Source organism: Aquarana catesbeiana, linkage group LG06 (assembly GCF_042186555.1).
Source record: "Aquarana catesbeiana isolate 2022-GZ linkage group LG06, ASM4218655v1, whole genome shotgun sequence".
Classification (NCBI taxonomy): Eukaryota; Metazoa; Chordata; class Amphibia; order Anura; family Ranidae; genus Aquarana; species Aquarana catesbeiana.
Genome location: NC_133329.1, coordinates 358,456,275 through 358,481,435, shown reverse-complemented (window position 1 = coordinate 358,481,435; position 25,161 = coordinate 358,456,275). Strand labels below are relative to the sequence as shown.

Sequence of the window (25,161 nt, the reverse complement as noted above, 5' to 3'; positions counted from 1 at the left end):
ATTTTTAAAAAAAAATTATTTATTTTTTTTACTAGTAATAGCGGCGATCAGCGATTTTTTTAGTGACTGCAACATTATGGCGGACACATCGGACACTTTTGACACATTTTTGGGACCATTCACATTTATACAGCGATCAATGCTACAAAATTGCATTGATTACTGTGTAAATGTGACAGGCAGTGAAGGGGTTAACCACTAGGGGGCGGGGAGGGGTTAAATGTGTTTCCTAGGGAATGCTTCTAACTGTAGGGGGAGGGGACGCACAAGGGGAGGAGACCGATCAGTGTTCCGCTGTTCTGGGAACACAGATCGCTCTCCTCTGAACTGACAGGACGTGGATCTGTGTTGTTTACACACACAGATCCACAGTCCGGCCCGGTTAACGGGCAATCGCGGGTGCCCGGCGGACATCGTGGCCACCGGGCACACGCACCGGGTCCCGAGCAACGCGGCGGGCGCGCGCGCCCCCTAGGCGGCCGGGAACCCGAGGCCATCATATGACGTCCACGCAGGATGGGAGATCCCATCTGTGGACGTCATTTGACTATAGGCGGGTAGGGAAGTGGTTAAAGCAAGCTGCCAGCAGGCTTTAGCACTTCTTGAAACGTATTGAAAGCCTGCTAGCAGCTTGCTTAAGGTGGCATTAAAATCCCATTAGGATCAGTGTTCAACGTTTATAAACTGAAGTTGAACGATACTTTAATCACTTCAACAAAGCTTACTGAAAGTTCTGAAAATGCTTTGTCATAGCTTTCTGTTCTCATTGCACTTTTACAAGCTAAAGCCCGTGTGAAACAGGCCACATTCAGCATTTTTAAAGCCTCATATGTGCCCTTCAATGCCTGCCATTAATATTACAATGGCACCACACAGTGCTGAACACACATGAGTGTGTGTTATGTTAAAAATGAATGTCAACTGAAAAAGCCCTGGAGCCCTGAAACGCGTAGCGCCTGCCAGCAGATATCAATACAGACGCCGTTATTGGCAGAAATGGCTCTACATCACCCGGTCCTTGTTGAGTGGAAGTTTCATCCCTCTACCCTGGAGCTGCTCTCCCCTGCCCTCAGTGTAAACATTGTTCATACATTTTACTGATCCAGCTCTTTGGCAGCTATGTTTCTTTTGCACACAAGGAAGAGGGAAAAGGGTGGAAAGAGCTTGACCTAGAACAGGGGTCAGCAACCTTTTTCCACTTAATGGCCGGATTCAGTGTGTGAATGCATGGATGGCCGCATTCACCTGCTAATAAATGAGGATAATAATTTGGACCCCTTTACATTACACAGCCCCCCCCACCCCCGTTATGCTTTAAAATTGCGCACAATCGTGAAATAGCGACAAACCACGGCACTTAAAAATCTCCATAGGCAGCAATTTTTACAGGTTACTAGTTTAGAGTTACAGAGGAGGTCTTGTGCTATAATTATTGCTCTCACTCTAATAATCATTGCGATACCTTACCTGTGGTTTAAACACTGTTTACATTTGCGGTCGCGACTTACGTATGCGTTTGCTTCTGCACGCAAGCACAGAGGAATGGGGCACTCTAAATTATATATTTTTTTCTTTATTTCATTTTTAAAATTTTTACACTGTCCCTTTAAAAAAAAATTCTGATGACTTTTTTTGCTATCAGAAGTTTTGGCTGCTTTGAATGCTGTCAGCTTACCTTTAGTGCTTGTTCACACCAGAAGCGCTCAAACATGCGCTGCGATTTTCAGCCCTTTCATTTGAATGGGCTGAAATCACACTGGTTCGCAACAAAGGCAGTGTATACACTTTTAAAAACGCAGTGTAACCAGACTGCATGCTACTACGGTACCATGTGATCGGGTGGAGGCAAATGCACTGCATTTGGGATATCGGTAACTACCTTGACGTCTGCAGCAGATCGTGCAGTCAGTGCATTTTGAACGCAGTGTGCGAAACTCGCAGGACACTTGGGTTTCCCGCATGACATTCTGGTGTCAACAGGAACTAAAGATTCTTACCTAAGCACAGGGCGCTGCATTGTGAAAGATGAGGTGAGGTGAAGTGAGGTGACTACTATCGTGGCAAAAAACAAACTTCAGCATTGTGTGTGATACATGCTTCACAGCAGATGGAAAGGTTATCCCTTTGATAACAAATGTGCTTTAAAGTAATAGAGAAACAACAGCAGGGTGCAGAAATTAGTAAATCATAAAAGGATCACTTTATTTGTAAAGAGCAGACTTGCATCTAAAAAGCTCTACACAAGCGACGTATACAGCCGTATCTCATGCCACTGACAGGAGGCCAGACGGCATCAGATTAGTGGGCCGGCTGCTACGCGTTTCAGTAAGTAGTAGAGCTTGTAGGATGCATAAAACATTACAGATGTACAACTAAATGTACTGAACATGCAAAACTTGAAAAAATATTTTATCAAGAATACAGCATATGTAGAATATTTTGATTTTTTTACAGGTTTTTTCTTTTAACATAGGCACAAATCTTCACATCCTTTTCTATATACAACATATGTATTTACACACAGTGCAGGGTCTTTACTACACATCTGACATGGTTAGCACATTACATGTTTGTAAAGTAAGCTGGGAACGTTATTATCATCATCATAAATAAGGCAGTAACACTTCAAAAACATATAATCCTCGGGAGCTGTAGCTTGTTCCCCTTGGGTTCTTGTGCAAATCAAAGTAAAAATCCACTGGAATCAGAGACCAATAACAGCGACATTCCTGTTGTCCGCTATGGTTTTCCGCTCTAAAACCTTAAAAAAAAAACCACTGCAAGTTCAGAAAACCATGAGCCTTCTAAACAGTCAATCAAGCTTTAGAACCAAGATGACACACTCAACTTATCCATGTGACTGTAATTTTTAAATCTCATTATTCTCAGCTGGATAAAAATAACTAAAAAAACAAAGTAAATCTTCTGCACTCAGGTGTTATGCTCAAGGAAAGGAAATGTAAATCTCTTAATCCTTTTTATCCACACATAGAGTCTTGCTGCCCTCTCAGGACCATGAGTATCCAAAAGTGCTAGAAAACAACGACAAACAAGAGAAGGGCGCACAGACTTAGTGCCATTCCATTATAAACATTTATTAAAGAATAAAAAGGGACAGATAAAATACTCACCAATGTAGGTGGTATATACGCATGTCAAAGCACAATATGAACTAAACGCCTCTAGGACTGCTGGAATACTCCAAACGTACCAGAAGGTGTTCGTGATGGCTAGACTGACATGTTTCAGTGGAGAACCCTCTTCTTCAGAGCCACTCAGTGGCAGGTTCTCCCTTGAAACACGTCAGCCTAGCCATCATGGACATCTTCCGGTCTTCTTACACGTTTGGAGTATTCCAGCAGTCCTAGAGGCGTTTAGTTTATATTGTGCTTTGACATGAGTATATACCACCTACTTTTGAGTGTTTTATTCTTTGATAAATGTTTAGAATGGAATTGCACTAGGTCGGATAAAAATAACTCCCGTTTTTTGAAAAAAAAAATATGTATACTTACCATGGCGTGTTTGTATTGTTAAAGGCCAACTTCACCTTTTCCAGAAAATAGCCTATGAAGTTAGGGGCCTTCAGTAAGTACAAAAAAAATAACTTTGCAGCTTTGTAAAATGTTCATGTATTTTATTGTCATACCTTTAGATATATATATTTAAAGATACACTCTGCATCTTTCCACATAACTGTTCTGCTTTATTATGATGCAATTGAAGGTTTTTATACACATGATTACGTAGGTATCACATTAATATTACAATTGTACGTTTATGGTAACAAGGGGCGTAACATAGGCAGACTAATTCTAATCAGGACTAGAAAGAATGCAAATATGTAATGAAAACATTATTAGTGCCGTGTGCACAGTGAGGGCAGTGTGCAATACAAAAAAAATACAATTATATACAAAACTTACAAATCTCCTTTACACCAGCAATGAGGCAGTACATGAGGCTTGCCAACTAAGTTTTTGGGCCAGCCTTCTGGGGAGGCCCAAATGGCCTACGGGTATGGCAATGTAATAATGAACATTTTACAAAGATGCCGAGTTATTTTTTTTTAATACCAACTGAGACTATTTAACTGCATTAACTATTTTCCTATATGTAAAAAAAACAAAACAAAAAAAAAGGTAGTCATCCTTCAGTCAGAGCATTACTGCCTATTCATGTTATGGTAAGGCAGGCTACTCATTTTACATGGACTAACAACACACATTTAAAAAAAAAATAAAATAGGAACCTTTTTTTCTTTTTGCATGCTTGTACAAGGCCAGCAACTTTTTCGAAAGAGCTTCTATTTAACCATTCCAGTGCCACAGTATGTTTTAAAACAATGGGTTGGTAGTTGTGGTTTCTAATGTGCTGTGTAAAAATGGCATCCTGTGGTTCATTTGTTAAAGTATGATAAACTTTTTGTTCTGATTTTAAAAAAATGAAAAAAAATGGCGCCCTTGGTACTTCATGTACACTAGCTAAGTGCATGCAGAATGCCTGTGATCGCTCTGTCGGAAAGCACAGATCACAGACAAAATGCAGAGAAGCGTCTTTGTGATTGAAATTCGATCCCAAATGCAAACACTTCCAGTAAAATACTCTTTTTAAGCAATCTCCCCTTTCTTAGTAAATCAATGGTTATTGACAGACAGATGCCTCTGCTCTTCTGAACTGCTATTTACATCCACACATAAGGTAATGTCAGTAACTCACCGATATGGAAATTAAGTTGTTGCTTGCTTGTCTTTCTGGTCAGGCCTTGTCTCTAGCCAGCGGTTTAGCGCCATCTTTAGTGTTCGGTTAGGAGTCAGAAGAAGGTTCTCTAGTGGAAGGTTGGTCATAGGACTTGTCCTCCTTGTACTAATCCAGCTTTCAATCGCATTTCTCTCATAAGAATAACCATCTATGTAGTTGTTAAAAAAAAAAAAAAAAAAAGGCACATGTTAATAGGCATCTCAGAACTAATGTATAAACAAGTCTGGATAAAGGTGGCTTCATTGCTAATTCCAAGCAACGACCTTTTTTTTTTTGCTTGCAATAAACAACCGATCCAATGTTGTTCAAGCTTTATTTCATGTCATTTATTTTTTCATTAATCCCACAATGTATGCAAACATTTTATGGACAGCTGCAGACAGCAACAGGGTTATCGGCCAACTATGGATATTTCCCATCGGGCCCAGTATTTTAACATCCCGACAGAAGACAAAAAAGCTTAAACTTCCTAGGCAAGCTTAGCAAGAATTTAAACAACTCCATCACACCTGCGACAGGGCCTAGGCATTTAATCTGTAGAAAAATTAAGAAGTTCTATACATGGATCACATTTTTTCAGATTGCTGCTTCATCAACTGAGATTCATTCAGTGGATGGCCCTGCCAGCACCACCTAGCTCAACAAAATAGGATTTGTTACTAGTAAAAAAGATTTTTCTGGAGTACATTACATCAACTAACTTCAGGTGATTTGACAATGGCAAAAAAAAAAAAACGTACTGGGACATGCTCTATGTACAACCTCTCCCACCCAATGCCAACAGGCCCACATAACTGGCCAGGAAGGGCTTGGTAGAACTCAGAGCAGCTTGTAGCATCTTCTTCTGGAGACAGTCATCAGAAGAGGCCTGAACAGCCTCCTCATAGAACTTAAATGTGTGAACAGGGAACCAAGTAGCAGCCTTGTAAAGCTGAGAAACAGTGGGGTTGATTTACTAAAACCAATGAGTGCAAAATCTGGCGCATCTCTGCATAGAAACCAATCCGCTTCCAGGTTTTGTTTTTTTTGGTCAAAGCTTAATTGAACAAGCTGAAGTTAGAAGCTGATTGGCTACTACGCACAGCTTCTCCATATTTTGCACTCTCCAGTTTTAGTAAATCAACCCCAGGGCTACTTTGGCTTATCAGAAACAAGCTTCTGTTAGACCTGGTAGTGTGTGCCTTAACAGGGAAGGAAGAAACCCTATCCTTTTAGACTAGAGGATTGAATAGTCCACCTAGCAATGATGGAGCACGAATCCTCCAATAGAACAAAAAGGGAAGCCAATTGCCTAAAAAATGGCTGTAGTTAGATAACGGAATTTAACAGCACAAAACATGTCAAGACCGTGGAGAGAAGATTCCCTGGTATGTTTTAGAGCAGGACACAGAGGGGGGAATTGAACTGATCTGATAGTGTCACCACAAAGGCCCACATTGGGTGCTCTCACAACCAAGGGGTCTAGCATTGAAGGGACAACCAGCTCGCCCTGAGTTCTAGGATGTTGATGGGAAGACAGACGTCCTCCAACAACCAAGTTTCTGTACCGAGAAGGCATCCAGGACACCCTCTCCCCAATAGCCTGGCATCTATCAGGAGAACCTTTCATGTCTTTGGAGGGTAGATGAATTAAGTGATTTCTCATGTGCAGCTCATGGGAATGAATGAGAAGAATACTAACATGGGGAGTGGAGGGTGTCTTTTTTTTTTTTTTTTTTACTTTTAAATACTTCTTTATTACAATTATTTGTTTTTTTTCAACTCTGGGGGGGGGGGGGGGGGGGGGGTTTGTTGAGATATCAGGGGCCTAAACAGTCCCCTGACATCTCCCCTTTGAGACAGGGATAGGGACTGAGGACACAGATTCCTCAGTCCCTTTCTCTGCAGCCTCAGCTGCCCTGAAGATGAATATACACGAGTATATGTGCAAATGCTCAGTATCGGCACCGATACTAGTATCGGTGCAACCCTACTCTTAACACTAAGGGCCCCTTTGCACCTATGCTTTAAATAGCACTTCAAAATACTAAAATAGTAATGTGCAATGCAGGGTGGTTTTGATTTAAATCACCAGTAAAAAGGCTTGATTTAAAGCAACTCAATTTAAATCATAATTTTTAAAGAGCAACTGTCATTTCCGTCCCGCAGCAGATCTTCCTCTGACCTGTTGTTGACTCACCGACAGTCGCATTCACTTTAATGGGATGGCTGGTGATGCGGCAGTGACACAACCGTTCATCAAAAGGAGGTGAACGGTAGATTGCATCCCCACATAGCTGACAGACTGCAGAAGAAAACAACTGACATCAATGTCCTGTGTCAATCCCAGCCAGCTCCCCCCTCCTGTCCATCCCAGGTGCCTGTGTGTAACATCACTCAGGAGGGATGAGAGAAGAGGAAAGGCAGGAATCAGCACACAAGATATGATCCAGCAGATTCCCTGAACTACTCTGCAGAAGGAAAACTGCTACAGATCCCAGTATTGTACCCGCTAGTTTCTTCCTGGCCCCTCTCTACTAACGATACTGTTCTTTTCTCTCCTCCCCCCCCCCCCAATGTGCTGTCCTGGCTCCCCTGTACTCGGCCCTGCTGACCCCCTGTACAAAGCTTAGCTCAAGTTTGACCCTGAATTGAGCATATGTGCAAAAAAAGCAAGCACAAGTTTCACATTAAAAGAGGTAAGTTGTAAAATTTATTCTATTGTTTAATGCTATTTTTAAGAATAATTGTTGTTATATCTACAGCTTGCTGATCACATCAATGTTCCGTGAGCTGTAGATATAATTATTTCAGGGGTTCGCTGAGATCTCAGACTTTTTGACAGAGGTTCCTGAAAGGTGGAGAAACACTGATCTAAAAAAAAGGCATGAGCAGGGCTAAGCTCAACTTTATTCTTATGAAGAAAAATATTCAAGCCCGGCTAAATTTTGCAAAAAGACATCTGAAATCTCCCAAAAGCATGTGGGAAAATGTGTTATGGTCTCATTAAACCAAGGTTGAATTTCTTGTCCATAATTCCGAAAGATATATTGGGCGCAAAAACAACAATGTACATCAAAAGAACACTATACCCACAGGTGGCAGCATCATGCTTTGGGGTTGTTTTTCCTCAGCTGGAACAGGGGCCTTAGTCAAGGTAGAGGGAATTATGAACAGTTCCAAATATCAGTCAATATTGGTACAAAACCTTCAGGCTTCTGCTAGAAAGCTGAACATGAAGAGGAACTTCATCTTTCAGCATGACAACGACCCAAAGCATACATCCCAAATTAACAAAGGAATGGCTTCACCAGAAGAAGATTAAAGTTTTGGAATGGCCCAGCCAGAGCCCAGACCTGAATCCAATTGAAAATCTGTGGGGGTGATCTGAAGAGGGCTGTGCACAGGAGATGCCCTCACAATCTGACAGATTTGGAGTGTTTTTGCAAAGAAGAGTGGGCAAATATTGTCAAGTCGAGATGTGCCATGCTGATAGACTCATACCCAAAAAGACTGAGTGCTGTAATAAAGTCAAAAGGTGCTTCAACAAAGTATTAGTTTAAGGGTGTTTAACAGGGGTGTGTAGACTTGTTATATCCACTCTGTATGTGTGTATTATTTTTATACATATATATCTCACAAGTGAGTTCACCCCTCACATTTATGTAAATATTTTATTATATCTTTTGATGTGACAACACTGAAAAAATTACACTTTTCTACAATGTAAAGTAGTGAGTGTACAGCTTGTATAACAGTGTAAAATTGCTGTCCCCTCAAAATAACTCAACACACAGCTATTAATGTCTAAACTGCTGGCAACAAAAGTGAGTACACCCTTCAGTGAAAATGTCCAAATTGGGCCCAAAGTGTCAATATTTTGTGTGGCCACCATTATTTTCCAGCCCTGCCTTAACCCTCTTGGGCATGAAGTTCACCAGAGCTTCACAGGTTGCCACTGGAGTCCTCTTCCACTCCTCCATGATGCCATCACAGAGCTGGTGGATGTTAGAGATCTTGCGCTCCTCCACCTTCCATTTGAGGATGCCCCGCAGATGCTCAATAGGGTTTAGGTCTGGAGACATGCTTGGCCAGTCCATCACCTTTACCCTCAGCTTCTTTAGCAAAGCAGTGGTCGTCTTGGAGGTGTGTTTATCATCGTTATCATGTTGGAATACTGCCCTGCGGCCCAGTCTCAGAAGGGAGGGGGATCATGCTCTGCTTCAGTATGTCACAGTACATGTTGGCATTCATGGTTCCATCAATGAACTGTAGCTCCCCAGTGCCGACAGCACTTATGCAGCCCCAGACCATGACACTCCCACCACCATGCTTGACTGTAGGCAAGACAAACTTGTCTTTGTACTCCTCACCTGGTTGCCACCACACCCAACTGAACCAAATGAGTTTATCTTGGTCTCATCAGACCACAGGACATGGTTCCAGGAATCCATGTCTTTAGTCTGCTTGTCTTCAGCAAACTATTTGCGGACTTTCTTGTGCATCATCTTTAGAAAAGGACCAATTTGATGCAGTGTGCCGCGTATGGTCTGAGCACTGACAGGCTGACCCCACCCCTTCAACCTCGGCAGCACTCTTAGGTCCATTTCCCAAAGACAACCTCTGGTTATGACGCTGAGCACGTGCACTCAACTTCTTTGGTTGACCATGGCGAGGCCTGTTCTGTTAAACCGCTATATGGTCTTAGCCACTGTGCTGCAGCTCAGTTTCAGGGTCTTGGCAATCTTCTTATAGCCTAGGCAACCTTTATTGTAGAGCAACAATTATTTTTTTTCAAATTCTCAGAGACTTCTTTGCCATGAGGTGCCATGTTGAACTTTCAGTGACCAGTATGAGAGAGTGAAAGCAATAACACCAAATTTAACACACCTGCTCCCCATTCACACCCGAGACCTTGTAACACTAACAAGTCACATGACACCAGGGAGCGAAAATAGCTAAATGGGCCCAATTTGGACATTTTCACTTCAGGGGTGAACTCATTTTTGTTGCCAGCGGTTTAGACATTAATGGCTGTGTGTTGAGTTATTTTGAGGGGACAGCAAATTTACACTGTTATACAAGCCGTACACTCACTACATTACATTACTGTGTGAGATACTGTGTGTGTATGTATATATATATATAAATTTATATGTATGTATGTATGTAAGGCATGGATGAGTGAGCTTGGGGTGGAGGAACTTAACTGGCCTGCTCAGAGTCCTGACCTCAACCCAATAGAATACCTTTGGGCTGAATTAGAGCAGAGACTGCGAGCCATGCCTTCTCGTCCACATCAGTGCTGGACCTCACCAATGCACTTCTGGAAGAATGGTCAAACATTCCCATAGACACACTCCTAAACCTTGTGGACCGCCTTCCCAGAAGAGTTGAAGCTGTCACAGCTGCAAAGGCTGAGCCAACTCAATATTGAACCCTACGGACTAAGACTGGGATGCCGATAAAGTTCATGTGAGTGTAAAGGCAGGTGTGCCAATACTGTTGGTAACATAGTGTATATTTGCATAGGTGATACACCTTAGATTGTAAGCTCTGTGAGGGAAGGGACTGATGTGTAAGTACAGCATGTAAAGGCCACCATGGATGGCTCTATTTTCTCAGCTGTACAAGAAATCAATCCGGCTATTGTACGGAGACAGCTGTATCTGATAGGATGTAATCACTGTTCTGCAAATAATTTTACACCCAGCTCAGGCCATTTTTAATTTGATCTTTATTAAGCTGGGTGGTGTTTGAACGGCCACCAACAGCTCAAATTTTGGCCGACAGGAACCAGACAACATTCGAGGTGTCTATGGGGGCCTTTAAAAACGGTGTAAATTGTCATTGCTATATAAATAATAAAATAATTTTTAAAAACCTCTTGTTGCCCCCCCTTTTATAGTACTCTTTGTTCTTTGCTAGTTTCCATTCAGTAGTAGGCAAAGTATTTCAAAAGTACTCTCCTTCAGAAAATAAATTTCCCCCCCAAGCGTTTGATAAGTGAGAGAAAAGAAAGATTTGGAGCAAATCTTTCACATCATTAATTACATTTTCAGTGCAAGTCTGAAATTGTTTTGTGAGCGTTCGTCATTGAACTGTCACAGGAATAATCTCAGCTTCGCGCTCAAGTCCCCAGTCGGCCAGATGCTTTCATGTGTAAATAGGAAGCATAGAAACAAGGACGTGACTTGCTAATTAATTGAAGCTGACAATCTTTTCCTTTAGGTTTTCCTGGCTGCCTGAAAAACAAATTAACTCCTTCTATCGCAGGCCCTCAAGACTCATTAGACCTAAATATGTTAATAATAGGAATTGTATTAGGCATCTTAGCTGTAGTCTCCTTATCCCTAAATGTATTTTTAATGTTGCTAAAATCCTTTTATGATAACTGCCACCTACATGTAGAAGGGCGGCCATTTTGTATAGAACCATTGTTTAGCTGGACTGTTCACTGGAAAGGCTAATCACAGCAGTAAATGAAAACTAGCCATTAAGACAGAATTGGGCCACCAAACAATCGTTATACTCGTACAAACATACAGGTTTGGGCCTATAAAGAACTCGGACACACCCTGGTCTTGGGTAAATGGTAATCAGTCAAGAAGTAAAAAATATCATGGCAAATTGATTCCTTTCCTTAGCAAGCCAGGGGACATGAGAGAGGAATTACAGGGACACAACAATTCCCTAATCCACCCACTAGGGCTTGCCAGACTAGACCCTTCTCTCTTATGTACACCTCAAGGGAACCCATACTGAAATACATGTGAGATGTCATTTCTAAACAATACTTTGGAAATTTCTAATTGCCTGATTTGTGTTGATCAGAAGGCTTTAATGTTATCAGATTCACAGACCTGGAGCAAGTACTGTACACAGATTGGTAGATCTGACTACTTCTCTCAGAACATGTTTTACTTTAAGGAAATGCATTCTGGGAAATTACACAGCATGCTGGGAGTGTGACTGATTTGAAGTCATTGACAAAAAAGTATAAAGCCTCAGCAGATTGGACTGTAGGGCGGGGTCATGATAGGTATAAGAGATCAGTATGGGTTTGCAAAGGAGAAATAGGCAAGACAAGAAGTTCATTAATTTAGAATAATCATTCAGTGCATGTGCATGGGGTATTATTATACCACAGGAGGAAAGGTCTGGTGTCACCAGTGACGCACCTCCATCCCTATACATAGCAAATACACAGAGAGTCACCCTGGGACTTTGAGGAGGGCACAGTGGGCCACAATAACAGTAAATACAGTAATACCATGTATTCAAAGAGTAATGTACATACATGCATGGTGTAGACAGTAGCATAGCCGATAAAATATCACACATGATTAAAGTAACATTGGTACATATAGATATCATACAATAGGCACAGGCATCAAGATGTGGCTCGCTTCCTCAGGGGTGATGTATCTAAATTGAACAAAAAGACATGTGACACAGTGATGGATATTGAAGCAAGTGGTGAGAGGGGCCTAGAGGTATGGAACCCCATACTCGCCAATCTGCAGAGCCAAAGTGCCAATCCAGGATTGCCGTGGGGTGTCTGCTCATGCGCACCCCCACCTGTTGGCTGACACTTTGGTGCCAGTGTGCCCTGCCATCCCTACATGGAGTTGGGGGTGAAGCTCGCCAGACATGGCTGGGATTTCCCCATTCATCGATTCTCACTCCACATGGGACAGCTGATTCTGCCGTTGGCAGCCATTATCTTACACAAGTATACTTATCCCTTACACTCCAGCACTCTTTGTGCCTGATATTGTTTTTAAATATAATCTAATATTATATATAAATACATTTTTTTTTTTGCACACATTTGTAATCGTGCCTTTCTGCTCTAAGGATTGTCTTCTTAGATGTCCTTTTTGGTTTCTGCACTTTCTCTACATTTACCCTTTGGTCTCCATGGCCGCTCCTGCATAGTGAGTGTGTGTGTGTGTGTGTGTGTGTGTGTGTGTGTGTGTGTGTGTATATACATATACACACACACACACTCTCAACTATACAATTTTTATGTCTATTTTGCGAATCAGCAATATTGATATACCAATATTTATGTTACGGCTGACATTTACAAATCGACTATGTGAGATCTTCAGGGTTGCAGACTCCCATCCATACCATGTCTGCCTTGTGTTTGTCTTCTGGTGATGGTTTTGGTCAGTCTCTCCCCCTCAGCTCCCATGTCATACACTTGTCGCTGCCGCCTTCTGGGATTCAGCAATTTGGCCTTTTGGCTCTGCAGATTGGTGAGTATGGGGTTCCATACCTCTAGGCCCCTCTCACCATTTGCTTCAATATCCATCACTGTGTCACACATCTTTTTGTTCAATTTAGATACATCACACATGCATTCACCCCTGAGAAAGTGAGCCACATCTTGCTAAACGCACCAGATTGCTTGATGCCTGTGCCTACTGTATGATATCTATATGTACCAATGTTACCTTTATCATGTGCAATATTTTATCGGCTATGCTACTGTCTATACCATGTATGTATATTACTCTTTGAATAAATTATATTACTGTATTTACTGTTATTGTGGCCCACTGTGCTCACCCCACTCAAAGTCCCAGGGCAACTCTGTGTATTTGCTATTATTATACCACAAACATATAAAACAGAACCCCCAGCATTCAGTATTGCTGGTTAAAATGGTTCAGGAATTGAATACGCCTCTTTACAGAATAAGCAGACCTCACTAGACCGATGTTATCTCATGCAAGACTATTTTCCCATGTGAAAAGAGTGTTTCCTACTGAAGAAATACTGTTTTCTAATTCCTATACACTCAGAGCCACAATCCAGGCTCCATTCAACCTCACAGAGCTAAGAGTACCTGCAGCCCTCTCCCTCGACTAAACGTCTGCTCCATCTGACATATGAAACAGAAGGCTGAACACTGACCAAGCTTTAAAATAGAGCTGTACACACCTGATTGTACTTGTGCTTTTCAGGCCATACAAGAGTAAAAAAAAAAAAAAAAAAAGCTGCTGCCTGTTCACTTCCTGGATTTACACAGAGACACACCTCCAGCTCTGCGGCTCTCATTGGCCCTCGTATGACTCATCCCCCTCCCTCCCTGGCAAACACTCGTGAGAGTGAGAGAGAGAGAGAGCGCTCTGCATGAGGTCATAAGCCTAGGCTAATGACCAGACAACAAACAGGAAGTGGGCTATATAAGGTATTTACTGGCAGAAAAAAAAAAAAAATGTTTTACTATCCAAAAGGTAAAACAACAAGGGCAGAAGATTTAATAGATGGAAAGTTGAAAAAAATAACTGAAGGTCCGCTTTAAGTCAGACCCCGTATAACCCTGCCTGTAATCATCATTAGGCATTACTTAAGGGCATAACACAAAATATTTCACTGTAAGAACAGGACTTTATGCTGTACTTGCTGGGTTCCTTTGTCCCTAAATGGACTGTATTGAGGGACACAGTAATGTAGTAACTCTCAGAAATTGGAATCTTAGTACATGGTCATCTGAAGCAACCAACTCCCAATACAACCTAGTTTAAAAATAAAAAGGTACAAAAGCAAAATAGTAAAAAATTGCCACAAGCAAGAAAAATTACACAGAGGATCAATCTTGTTGGTTGAACTGGATGGACTAGTGTCTTTTTTCAACCTCACTATGTAACCTGATGTTCCAGAATAGGGCAAGTAAACACCGCTAAGGGGAACTACCTGATAAAATGTTGGGCTCAGGTGACAATGTGAAGGGCAACCAAAACACAAAGTACCAGAACAGTAGAGATAATCAGACCGACAGAAATTGTAATAAAAAATGTAGTTAAACTAGACAGACATTTGGAGGTGGGGTTGTGTCGGGCCTGGTGTAAAACTTTATTTGCCATTATTGTGTCTGAACCTCCTAAAGGAGCCAGTATAAATCAAAAGTTTAGGAATTATCTTCTTGGGTCTTTCAATGGGCAATAAACAAAAAGGAATTCTGAACTGCCTCTGCATGGTACCAAAGCCTTCTCATTACCCTAGTGGTGGGCACCTTTTTACCTGATGCAATGACTGGATCCTTCATGATCTCCCATGTAATAGGGCAAAGAAATTCTTCAGGGATGTTGGAAGAAGCTGCTTTCATCTTGCTTCGTAATTCTTCTATCTTCCTCATAATCTTATTTCGCAGTCCTAGGGACTCTGCCAAGTTAAACATTATTTATATATTTTTTTGTTAATGACTGAGATAATGAATTTGGAAATAATGGTACACAACAATCTATCCTTTTCCATACTCAAAACCACACATTAACATCTGCTCACAACATTGTGCTTTTAACTGAAAAACTCATTCCGTAAGATGAAGTGACAACAATAGCTTGGAACATTCAGGAGACTCGGCAGAAGATCAGTACCTGCACATTTTGGCACTAAATAACTGCCTGGAACTTTGACATTATTACATTGAAAGGAGGTCCTGAAGGGGCCCTTAGGGGATTCAAGTGCTCTAGATCTTCAGAAGAATTTTAACACATCATTTTTATTCCATAAGATATCACGCCATTAATATGCTTTTTTAACCAGTGTGGGAAGGAGCTAAGATGCTTTAAAAATAATGAGCCCAATATGTAACACCTATATATGTAGAAGTTAAAAGGAGGCATTTGGTGCAGAATTATATTATATATATACACACACACACACACACACACACACACACACACGCCAAATGCCCCCCAACCACCGGTTCAGATGTGGAGTCAAGCAGCTTAACCCATTTATGCCTGAGGTTGAAATTTTTTTAAATTTGTACATAAAATTCATCCTGTTACCTAGAGCAGTAGGACATAAATAACCCCCACATCACTACTGTTCCAATATTGGAACATGAGGCATTAATATGCTTACTATGTTCATCAAAGTCACGCTGGTGATGTTCAGGTTGCATCCACCACGGAGCCAGCATTCCTTCCTCCACCTGCATGCCTGGTGTGTGTAGAGCACAGTTAGAGTAACATGGGTGCTCTTCTGCATCCAGCTCCCTTGTGTACTTCAGGGGGGAAAGGAATTGGGGGCAATTAGACTTGAAGTTTTGGAGGTTAATATGGGTAGTACCTTGTACTTGGGCTGCCATAATAAATACATTAGTGACCCACACAAGTGTCAAAACCACACAAGCGCCTTCATAAAATCAGAGGATGGCGAAAAGAGACTTTCCCTATGACAGCCAATCAAATGCGTGCTTCCATTTTCTAAGCTGCACTGGAAACATGACAGATGAACTCTGACTGGGGATACTGCTAGGTTCATAAACTCCCATGACCCCCTACATTTTTATACAGAGGTAGAGTGTAACTTACCTATCTTCAAGTCATTGAGCAGTGTGTCCTTGGTGAGGTCAAGCAATTCTTTGCCATCAATATTGTTGGAGCTGAACTGCTGTTCTACCTCTGCCAGGCCTTCTGCGGAGAGCCAGTTCCTGACATCTTTCTCTGTCCAGTTCTCAATATGGGTTTCGGTTCTTCTCAATCTGCCAGCTAAAAACAAAGAAAATCCAGGGATGTGTGCCCATTGGGAGGATGCCTAGATTTCTGTTAGGCTGAAGTCTCAATATAAATAAGGCAATAACTTCACTATAGTACAAAGAACAGATAGAGAAAACGTCCAGGCAATGTTCCCTGTGAGGTCCAAGTAACTGTCTCCAAAAAGGAGAAAGGTCTTCTGGGTAATGTATTGTACAGTAAGGCAGTGCAAAGACCAATTGTATGCAAAGGGTTAAATTCCACATTAAAAAAACTGCTGTATGCTGAAGTCAAGAAGTTGCTAATGCCTTTGCTATTACAATTGCCTTAAGCTAGTCATAGACAAGGCAATTATAAATTATAAAAATGTATTTTACACCTTCAACTGTTCAGGCTAACACACAGACCGTGCAACACAGGTGTCCAGCCATTAAATGGGGATAAATAATGTCTGGCACATCATAAAACCAGGCAGTGAGGTCTGTCTGGGATTATACTAGACAGGAGGGGCCCATGTAAAGTGTTTGTTACCCTAGAAAAAAAAAAATAGATCCTGATCCCTTAACCACTTGCTTACTGGGCACTTAAACCCCCTTCCTGTCCAGATCAATTTTCAGCTTTAAGCGCTGATGCACTTTGAATGACAATTGTGCGGTCATGCTACACTGTACTCAAATTAAATTTTTATCATTTTTTCCCCACAAATAGAGCTTTCTTTTGGTGGTATTTGATCACCTCTGTGGTTTTTATTTTTTGTTAATAAAATGTAAAAAGACCACATTTTTTTAAAAAAAAATTTATTTTTATATATTTTTTCATTGATGTATGCTGATGAGGCGGCACTAATGGGCACCGATAGGTGGCAGTGATGGGCACTGATCAGTTACACTGATAGGCAGCACTGCTAGGTGGCACTGATTGGCACCACTGGTGGGCATTGATAGGTGGCACTTGTGGGCATTGATAGGTGGCATTCATGAGCATTGATAGGTGGCACTGGTGAGCACTGTGGGTACTGGCAGGTGGCAATAGCAGGTGGCACTGGCAGGGGGTACTGGTTGGCACAGATGAGGCATAATTGCCTCTTCATCTTCGGGACCGATGTCCCTTGCAGATAAGCCGGTGATCAGCTTTTTTTTGGCAGCGTGAGGAGAAAAAAAAACAAACGATTACAGAGCTTTTGTTTACATCATGTGATAAGCTGTCATTGGCTGACAGCTAATCACGTGGTAAGGGGCCGTGACCGGCCCCTTACTCGGATTGGTGATCACCCGAGTGTCAGTGACTCTGTGATCACAGCGCGTGCTGCAGGGGGCGTGCACAGGGGAGGATGTCATATGAAGGCCTCCCAGAAATTCAGGTCCGCGCTGTGGCCGTCATTAAAAATCTCCATAGGCGACATTTTTAAAAATTCTACAGGTTGCATGTTTTGAGTTACAGAGGAGGTCTAGGGCTAGAATTATTGCTCTCGCTCTACCAATCGGACCTCTTAAATATGAGATCTGGGGTCAAAAAGACCTCAAATCTCATATTTACACAAAAATGCAATAAAAAAAAAATTAAAATGTTGTCATTTGAAAAAAAAAAAAGGCCCTTTAAGAGCTATGGGCAGAAGTGACGTTTTGACGTCGATTCCGCCCTGCAATGGTATGGAGACGGGTGGGGGCCATCCTCCCCTCACTCGTCTCCATACCCAGGAAGGAGAAGGATCCGATCGCCTCCGCCACTACTGACAGCTCCAGAAAAGCGACGGAGGGCACCGGAGAGCGGTGGGGGGCCCTCTCCCGCCGATGAAAGTGATCTCACGGCGAATCTGCGGCAGAGACCACTATTATCAGAAACCAGACCGCCAGCTGAAGAAGGGGATACCAGGGTTATGGCAGCTAGCTGCTGCCATAACATAGATATCCCTCTTCAAAGTTAGGACATATATCGGCGTGCGGCGGTCCGGAAGTGGTTAAAGCATGTTATACAGCACAGTGCTTGTGCTGTGTAATTTGGCCCCCTGTATCACCTGAAATACCTGGCTGATCCTGCCAGTTTCTGCCCTCCCCCTGTAAACTGACAATGGTTTATCATGGCCTCTGAGCCCTAACACTGTGGTCCATTTACATGCCTTCATCATCTGCTGTGTCTCCTCTCTACTCCCCTCTATCCTCCCCTGCCTGTCTGTCAGCTCCAGACATTGCCCACCCCCCTCCTGCTGCTATAAAAAAAACGATATAATCTATATACCATCCCATCCATTATATAAAGCAATGTGTCCCAGTTCCTGTGCTGTATAAAAAAAAAAATGCAGATTTCTACCTCATTTGAGAACGTTTCCCTGCGCTCACGCGACTCCTCATCTCTCTGCTCCCCTTCCCCCCTCCTCCTGGCTGAGGTCAGCGGGGGGATTTCTGGCCCTGCCCCACTATAGCTGTCAGGCGGAGAGAGGATAGAGCCGAGTAGTCACGTGAGCGCTGGGAGGCGCTCTAAGAGAAGGTAGAAATCTGCGTTTTTTTTTTTGTTTTTTTTATACAGCACAGGAACACATAGCATTATATAACAGATGGGATGGTATACAGATGATATAGCGGGTTAACAACCAGTTTAAGGTTTTAATTACAAAACTATACCTGTACTTCAAACTTTAAGAAGGACAATCTGAATTCCTATCCTGTATTTTTTTATGTTGTAAGGAATATAAGCACCTGCTGATTGAGTGGTTGATCCCAGTTTCCAGATGGCCACAGTCTTGTCCATGGATCCAGTGGCCAGCAAGGGCAGATTTGGTGCTAAAGCACAGGCAGTCACATATCTGTAGAAATCAAGGAATAATAATGAACTTTATTTCATATAGTGCCTTTAAAGGTAAGGTTCATGTGCCTTTACACGCACATGAACTTTAATAGAATCCCAGTCCAACATTCCCATAGCCACACTCCTAAACCTTGTGGACAGCCTTCCCAGAAGATTTGAAGCTGTTATAGCTGTAAAGGGTGGGCCAACTCAATATTGAACCCTACGGACTAAGACTGGGATGCCATTAAAGTTTATGTGTGTGTAAAGGCAGGCGTCCAAATACTTTTGGAAATATATTGCATTTATTCTTCTGAACATTGTATTGTATGATTTTTTTTTTCCTGTGCACCAGTTATAGTGACCTTCGAATTTACTCTAAACATGAACTTTAGGCATACAGCTTAACATACATACATGAGGACCTGTCAAAGGATTTGTAATTCTTTGCTGCCAGCTTTGTGATCCGGACGTTCCTGCAAAACAGTCTCAGATCTTTGACACATCAACATCAAATCTTGTCCTAGAACACTGGTCAAAACAAACCCCAGCGTGCTAATTGGACAAGGAAGAAGCAGCAGAACACTGATGAGTCCTCCCTCTGCTCTCTTATTCTACCAGCAGATGTGCATAGAGCAAAGCCTGACTGGCTCCTGCCACGGTTCTTCCCTTTACTAGTCTGAAAGCTGCTGCACAAAGTTTCAAAGTTTCAGGCTCCTTCCACCCAATTCTGTGCTGAACAACCTTCCTACTCAGATCTACAGGTAAGTCTTTTACAGGCTACAATGAGGGCAAATAAGGGGTATGAATAACTTAATTCTGGATGGTTAGAAATCTAGAAAATTAGACTGCTCCGGGGTTCAGCATACTTAGACCTATGCAGAGACTATGAGGTTGATTTACTAAAGGTAAATAGACTGTGCACTTTGCAAAGTGTAGATCCCCAGAGCTTACTCAATGAACAGAAGCTCTACTGACTTCCATCATCCAATCATGTGCAAGCAAAAGTGCTGTATTTTTTTTTTTTTTTCTTTGCATTTGATTGGGTATTCTTTGCAAAGTGAAGCTTCACTTCATTTACTAAGCTCTGTAGCAACTGCACTTTGCAAAGTGCACAGTCAATTTGCCTCTAGTAAATCAATCCATATCCATCCGGGGCAGCACAGTGGTGTAGTGGGTAGCACTTTCGCTTAGCAGTAAGAAGGGTCGCTGGTCTGAATCCCAACCACGACACTACCTGCCTGGCGTTTGCATGTTCTCCCTGTGCCTGTGTGGGTTTCCTCCGGGTACTCCGGTTTCCTCCCACACTCCAAAGACATGCTGGTAGGTTAATTGGATCCTATCTAAATTGTCCCTAGTATGTATAATTGTGAATTAGGGACCTTAGATTGTAAGCTCCTTGAGGGTAGGGACCGATGTGAATGTACAATGTATATGTAAAGCGCTGCGTAAATTGATGGCGCTATATAAGTACCTGAAATAAATAATAAATAATATGAAAGGTGCGTTGGGGGCATGGGATTACTTGCTTCCAGAATACCAACAAATAAAGGATTTTATACAGTTTGGTAACCTGGTGTACCTGAACTTTCCTAAATGTAAACAAAAGCCTAGTCCGCACCCCTAGTTTGTATTTCAGTGCTACGTTTTTAAGAATGAATGGGGTGTACCGAGCTCCTAATTGCAGGTATGACTTCATGGAAATGTCGGCAAGCTATATCATTGCAAATACATTTTACAGACCACGTTGGCAATCACATGGCTGTTAAGATTTGTGGCCTGGAGGGATCATAACTGAAATCCAGCCCTGATGAAATGACTTGCAATGCATACCCAACATTCTCAAAAACCCAGTTTCTAGGGAGTCATAATAAACACGGCTCAGATGCTTCATACAGATAGAAGAATGCCCCGTAATAACCCGTCTCTGCATTATTCCATCTATAAAATATAGCACTGCCATGTGCCTTGACAATACACATTTAACGTCTCTCCTTTTGGGCTGCTGTTTCCCAATACAGGAAGAATGACACACATAGAACATTGTGTTCCATTGTTCTTTATTTGGCAGCAGAAATAGTTGCATGGGCAAAGTACACCTAGCGCACATTCCACAGGCAATAGTAATTAATTACCTATGCCAAAGCCCATGCTACACTTACCACCCCGGCACCCCCTGATGGGTCTGGTCTATGGGGCAACACATTATACACCAGTTTACTGCTTGTATCCTTACCATAGACAAAGGCCCTCAGTACAGGCATAGCAAATGTCACTACTCTACACAAAACTTGCCAACTGCTCCTGGTTGTAAAGCCCAACTCCAACCAAATGTTTTTCTCAAATAGTATGTTATTTTAGTTATCAATAGAGCTGGGAAGAGCTAAACCTCTGGTGGGCTTTTATTGCCGTCTGTGTCCCCCTCTGTGAACAATCCAAATAATTAGCATTATTTTTTAAACCACTTTGGGGTTAGAGGTGACTCCCTTTACAAACTGGAACAATTTTTACATTACAGTGATGTGATTGTTGAATTGGCAATTGACGTAGATGAGGGTAATGATTTAAGGAATTTGATCTTGCTGTAAAATGAGTCATTTTGCAGTCGTCTAAACTGCCATAAAAAAAGTTACATTTAAACATAGGTGTGCGCATTAGCATTATCGATCTGTGTGCCAGCAGGGAGATGGAAAATATCTCCCTCTGACCAGTTCTGCCATTGAATACTGTCATACTTCTCCTTCACTGCACCGGCTCTGCCATTAGAGAATGTGATTATATATTAATTATATATATCTATACACACACACACACACACACACACACACACACACACACACACACACACACACACCATGTGTGTTTGAGCTTTGGGGTGCACACTCTAATGCAAATCGGCTGCACACACCTTTGCTTTTAAAGCTTGGATCGCAGCACCATTAATGAGACCCGGTCACTGTGTGTAATGGCAGAACTGTCACAGCGATCACATGGCTTTTTTTTCGATAAACAGTTATGGTTATGTAATCACCACATCGGCGCTGTCAAAGAAAGGGTTATGGTTACCTTTAAGGTTAGGGTAAGTGCTAAAACTAGGATTGGGCTTAGCATTTTTATTTGACCCAAACATAGGCCCAGAATATTAAAATTAGTTTTTCTAACCCTTAGGAGCCATTTAAAGCCCCTTTCACCCTTAAAAATCATCTTCATGTCACCTCCCCCATTGTCTGCTGAAATTACATTTCGGTAAAGTGACATCTCCCAAATTCGCTCAACACTAGTTATTTCTCAGGATACTGTAGACTGGTGATTCTTCTATGGGAATTCAGAGAGAAAATTTCTATTCTATTGTCTTAGAAATATTTATTTAATTTTTATTTATTATTTTTTATGTCACACAGGGATCATCAGGGCCTGCAAGCTCCCACAAACAACAAGCAGCATGGTCAAGGATGATTGGCAGACATACAGAAATAAAGTCAACAGTAGAATCACCGCAGAGAGACCAACATACCGAGAATGTAATGCATGAAAAGAAAAAAAAAAAAGAAAAAAGAAAATATAAAGTCTATTAAAACCGTAGCTATATAGCTTCCTTTCCCCAAAGACCCCTGACGAGCTTATATCCTGTATAACTTTTGCAGTATTAATGGAAGATTACTAAAAGAGAGAAGGAAAGGTAAAGGAGGAAGGAAGGAGCCAGAGAAGAGGAAAGAAATAATAATTAAAAAAAAAAGGGGGGGGGGGGGTGTTAAAGCAAAGTTCCACCCATAATTTGATCTTTAGCTTAATCTGTCCATTACAGAAACGTGAACATTTTGCTATATATATTATATATATATATATATATATATATATATATTTATATATTTTTTTTTTCCTTATTTTGTGAAGCTTGTTGCTACGGTGTCTCCTGTATTCCGCCTCCTCCCGGGCCACGGCGATGTACGTCATTTCCTGCAGTGCCCAGGCTCATAGGAGATGTGTGTCATCGTTCCCAGGAGTCAGTGGGCATGATAACAACGGGGCGGGCACTTCCCCTGTCGCCGCCTGTTGTGATGGCAACCAGACACACTGCCTGCACTACGCCCTGTGTAGAATGCGCATGCACGAGATCGAGAGGTGCATGCTGGGTAGCCAGCAGTACCTTATAATGGTACAGAGACCTAGTGGGCTTCACATGCCCACAATCAAGATGGAAGCGCTCAGGAAGCTGAAAACTAAGGTAAGTAAATAAAAAAAAAAAAAAAAAGGATGTACTCGAACCGCAATTATATTTAAAACATGCTTTACAGTATCTTATTAATACAAGCAGAACGGATGACTAAAAAAAAAAAAAAAATTAGATAGATAGATAGATAGATAGATAGATAGATAGATAGATAGATAGATAGATAGATAGATAGATAGATAGGCTGAACTCCGCTTTAAGGAAATTAAAAGTGTAGAGCTGGCTCAAGAAAGTCTGTTGGGGGAATTATTTATTTATTTTTTTAATATTTTAAGATATGTTTTAGTATGTCAAGATACTTCTCATAAGCGTATGCAGGAGGTGTATCTGGGCACACCCTTATCACCCCACGCACACAGGGCTTTTTCTCAGCCGGAAAGGAGTTCCGCCACCTCCGGTGACAATTCCTTGCCCACCGCTCGCTACTGTCACTTGCACACACAGAAGTGCAGCTTCTATGTGTACAAGTGACAAGCTCCATGGGAGGAGCCTGGGGGTTGCAGGGGTCGCAATGGTGACCCCGCCCATGCTCCCCTGTCACATTGCATCCTCCCCGCTACTGACCTACATGCGGAAACTACCTTACAGAGACTACTGGAGCAGTCCCAACTGTTACCCTCCTTCTCCCTGCTCTTCACCCCTGTCTTCCTCCTGCTGTCTTCCGTTGAGGCCCCGCTGAATCCCCATTCTCTCATGGCACTTGCACCGGCTCCTTGTTGCCATGGTGACAACTCACTGGAGTCCAAGGATGCACATGGAGCTCATAGATTGGCCAGGTCTGGGCAGACAAGCCTGAGCAATTGAGCCCGGAGGAGCTGCAGATCTGATAAAGGGGTGAGAGATCGCTGATGGTTCTGACTACTGCCCCATCCACACTGACTGCCTGACACTGTCTACCCCTTGGGGTAATGATAGGAGTATCAGGGCAGGATGGAAAAATAACCTAGGACACTGTACCCCTGGGGTAATCATAGGCAGAGCTTAAGAGGAGCTGATGGTGACCCCATCCATGTTCTAGGGGGGCCCTGCAGCCTCCCCATCACATTACACCACCCCTGCTACTGACCCATGTCCAGAACCACCTCACTAAGGTCACAGAAACTACTGGAGAGGGCATGTGTTGAACACTGTCGCCCAGTGAGTAGCCGCTGTCTGTGAAGAGAGAGGGATAAAGGAGTAATGTGAGGCACATGACACTCTCCCACCTGTATGGAGGGGGTTCTATGCAGTGCACAACCCTCTCCCATAACAGTTCTACTGGGCACATGACGCTTTCCACCTGTACAACGGATAAAATGTTCCAACATTGGGGGGCACACCTCACCTTTCTATGTCAGCTCCCACTGCTATGATCTATTGGGGCATGTGTGGGGATATATATGGGTGCATGAGCGGAGCTTCAGGGGTCGCAATGTGAGATTATATATATATATATATATATATATTCACAATAGAAACTCCCCAAATCACCCTGATCAAAAGTTTACATACCCTGGTGATTTTGGCCTGATAACATGCATACAAGTTGACATAAAGGGGTTTGAATGGCTATTAAAAGGTAACCATCCTCACCTGTGATCTGTTTGTTTGTAACTAGTGTGTGTGTATAAAAGGTCAATGAGTTTCTGGACTCCTGACAGACCCTTGCATCGTTCATCCAATGCTGCACTGATGTTTCTGGATTCTGAGTCATGGGGAAAGCAAAAAGAATTGTCAAAGGATCTGCGGGAAAAGGTAGTTGAACTGTATAAAACAGGAAAGGGATATAAAAAGATATCCAAAGAATTGAGAATGCCAATCAGCAGTGTTCAAACTCTAATCAAGAAGTGGAAAATGAGGGGTTCTGTTGAAACCAAACCACGGTCAGGTAAACCAACTAAAATGTCAGCCACAACTGCCAGGAAAATT

The 25,161-nt window shown here is 42.2% G+C and overlaps 1 protein-coding gene across 1 annotated transcript in view; it reads right to left on the bottom strand.

The window, feature by feature from the left end:
- Positions 1–2,177: 2,177 nt before the first annotated feature.
- Positions 2,178–25,161, bottom strand: part of WDSUB1 (WD repeat, sterile alpha motif and U-box domain containing 1) — a 66,812-nt gene continuing 43,828 nt past the window's right edge. Inside the window, exons 9-13 of the mRNA XM_073634103.1 lie at positions 18,935–19,041; positions 16,080–16,256; positions 14,779–14,919; positions 4,720–4,909; positions 2,178–2,761 (exon numbers count right to left, since the gene is read on the bottom strand). Of these exons, the coding sequence (XP_073490204.1) occupies positions 4,731–4,909; positions 14,779–14,919; positions 16,080–16,256; positions 18,935–19,041 (604 nt within the window). The 3' untranslated portion in view covers positions 2,178–2,761; positions 4,720–4,730. The remainder of the gene's footprint in view (positions 2,762–4,719; positions 4,910–14,778; positions 14,920–16,079; positions 16,257–18,934; positions 19,042–25,161) is intronic.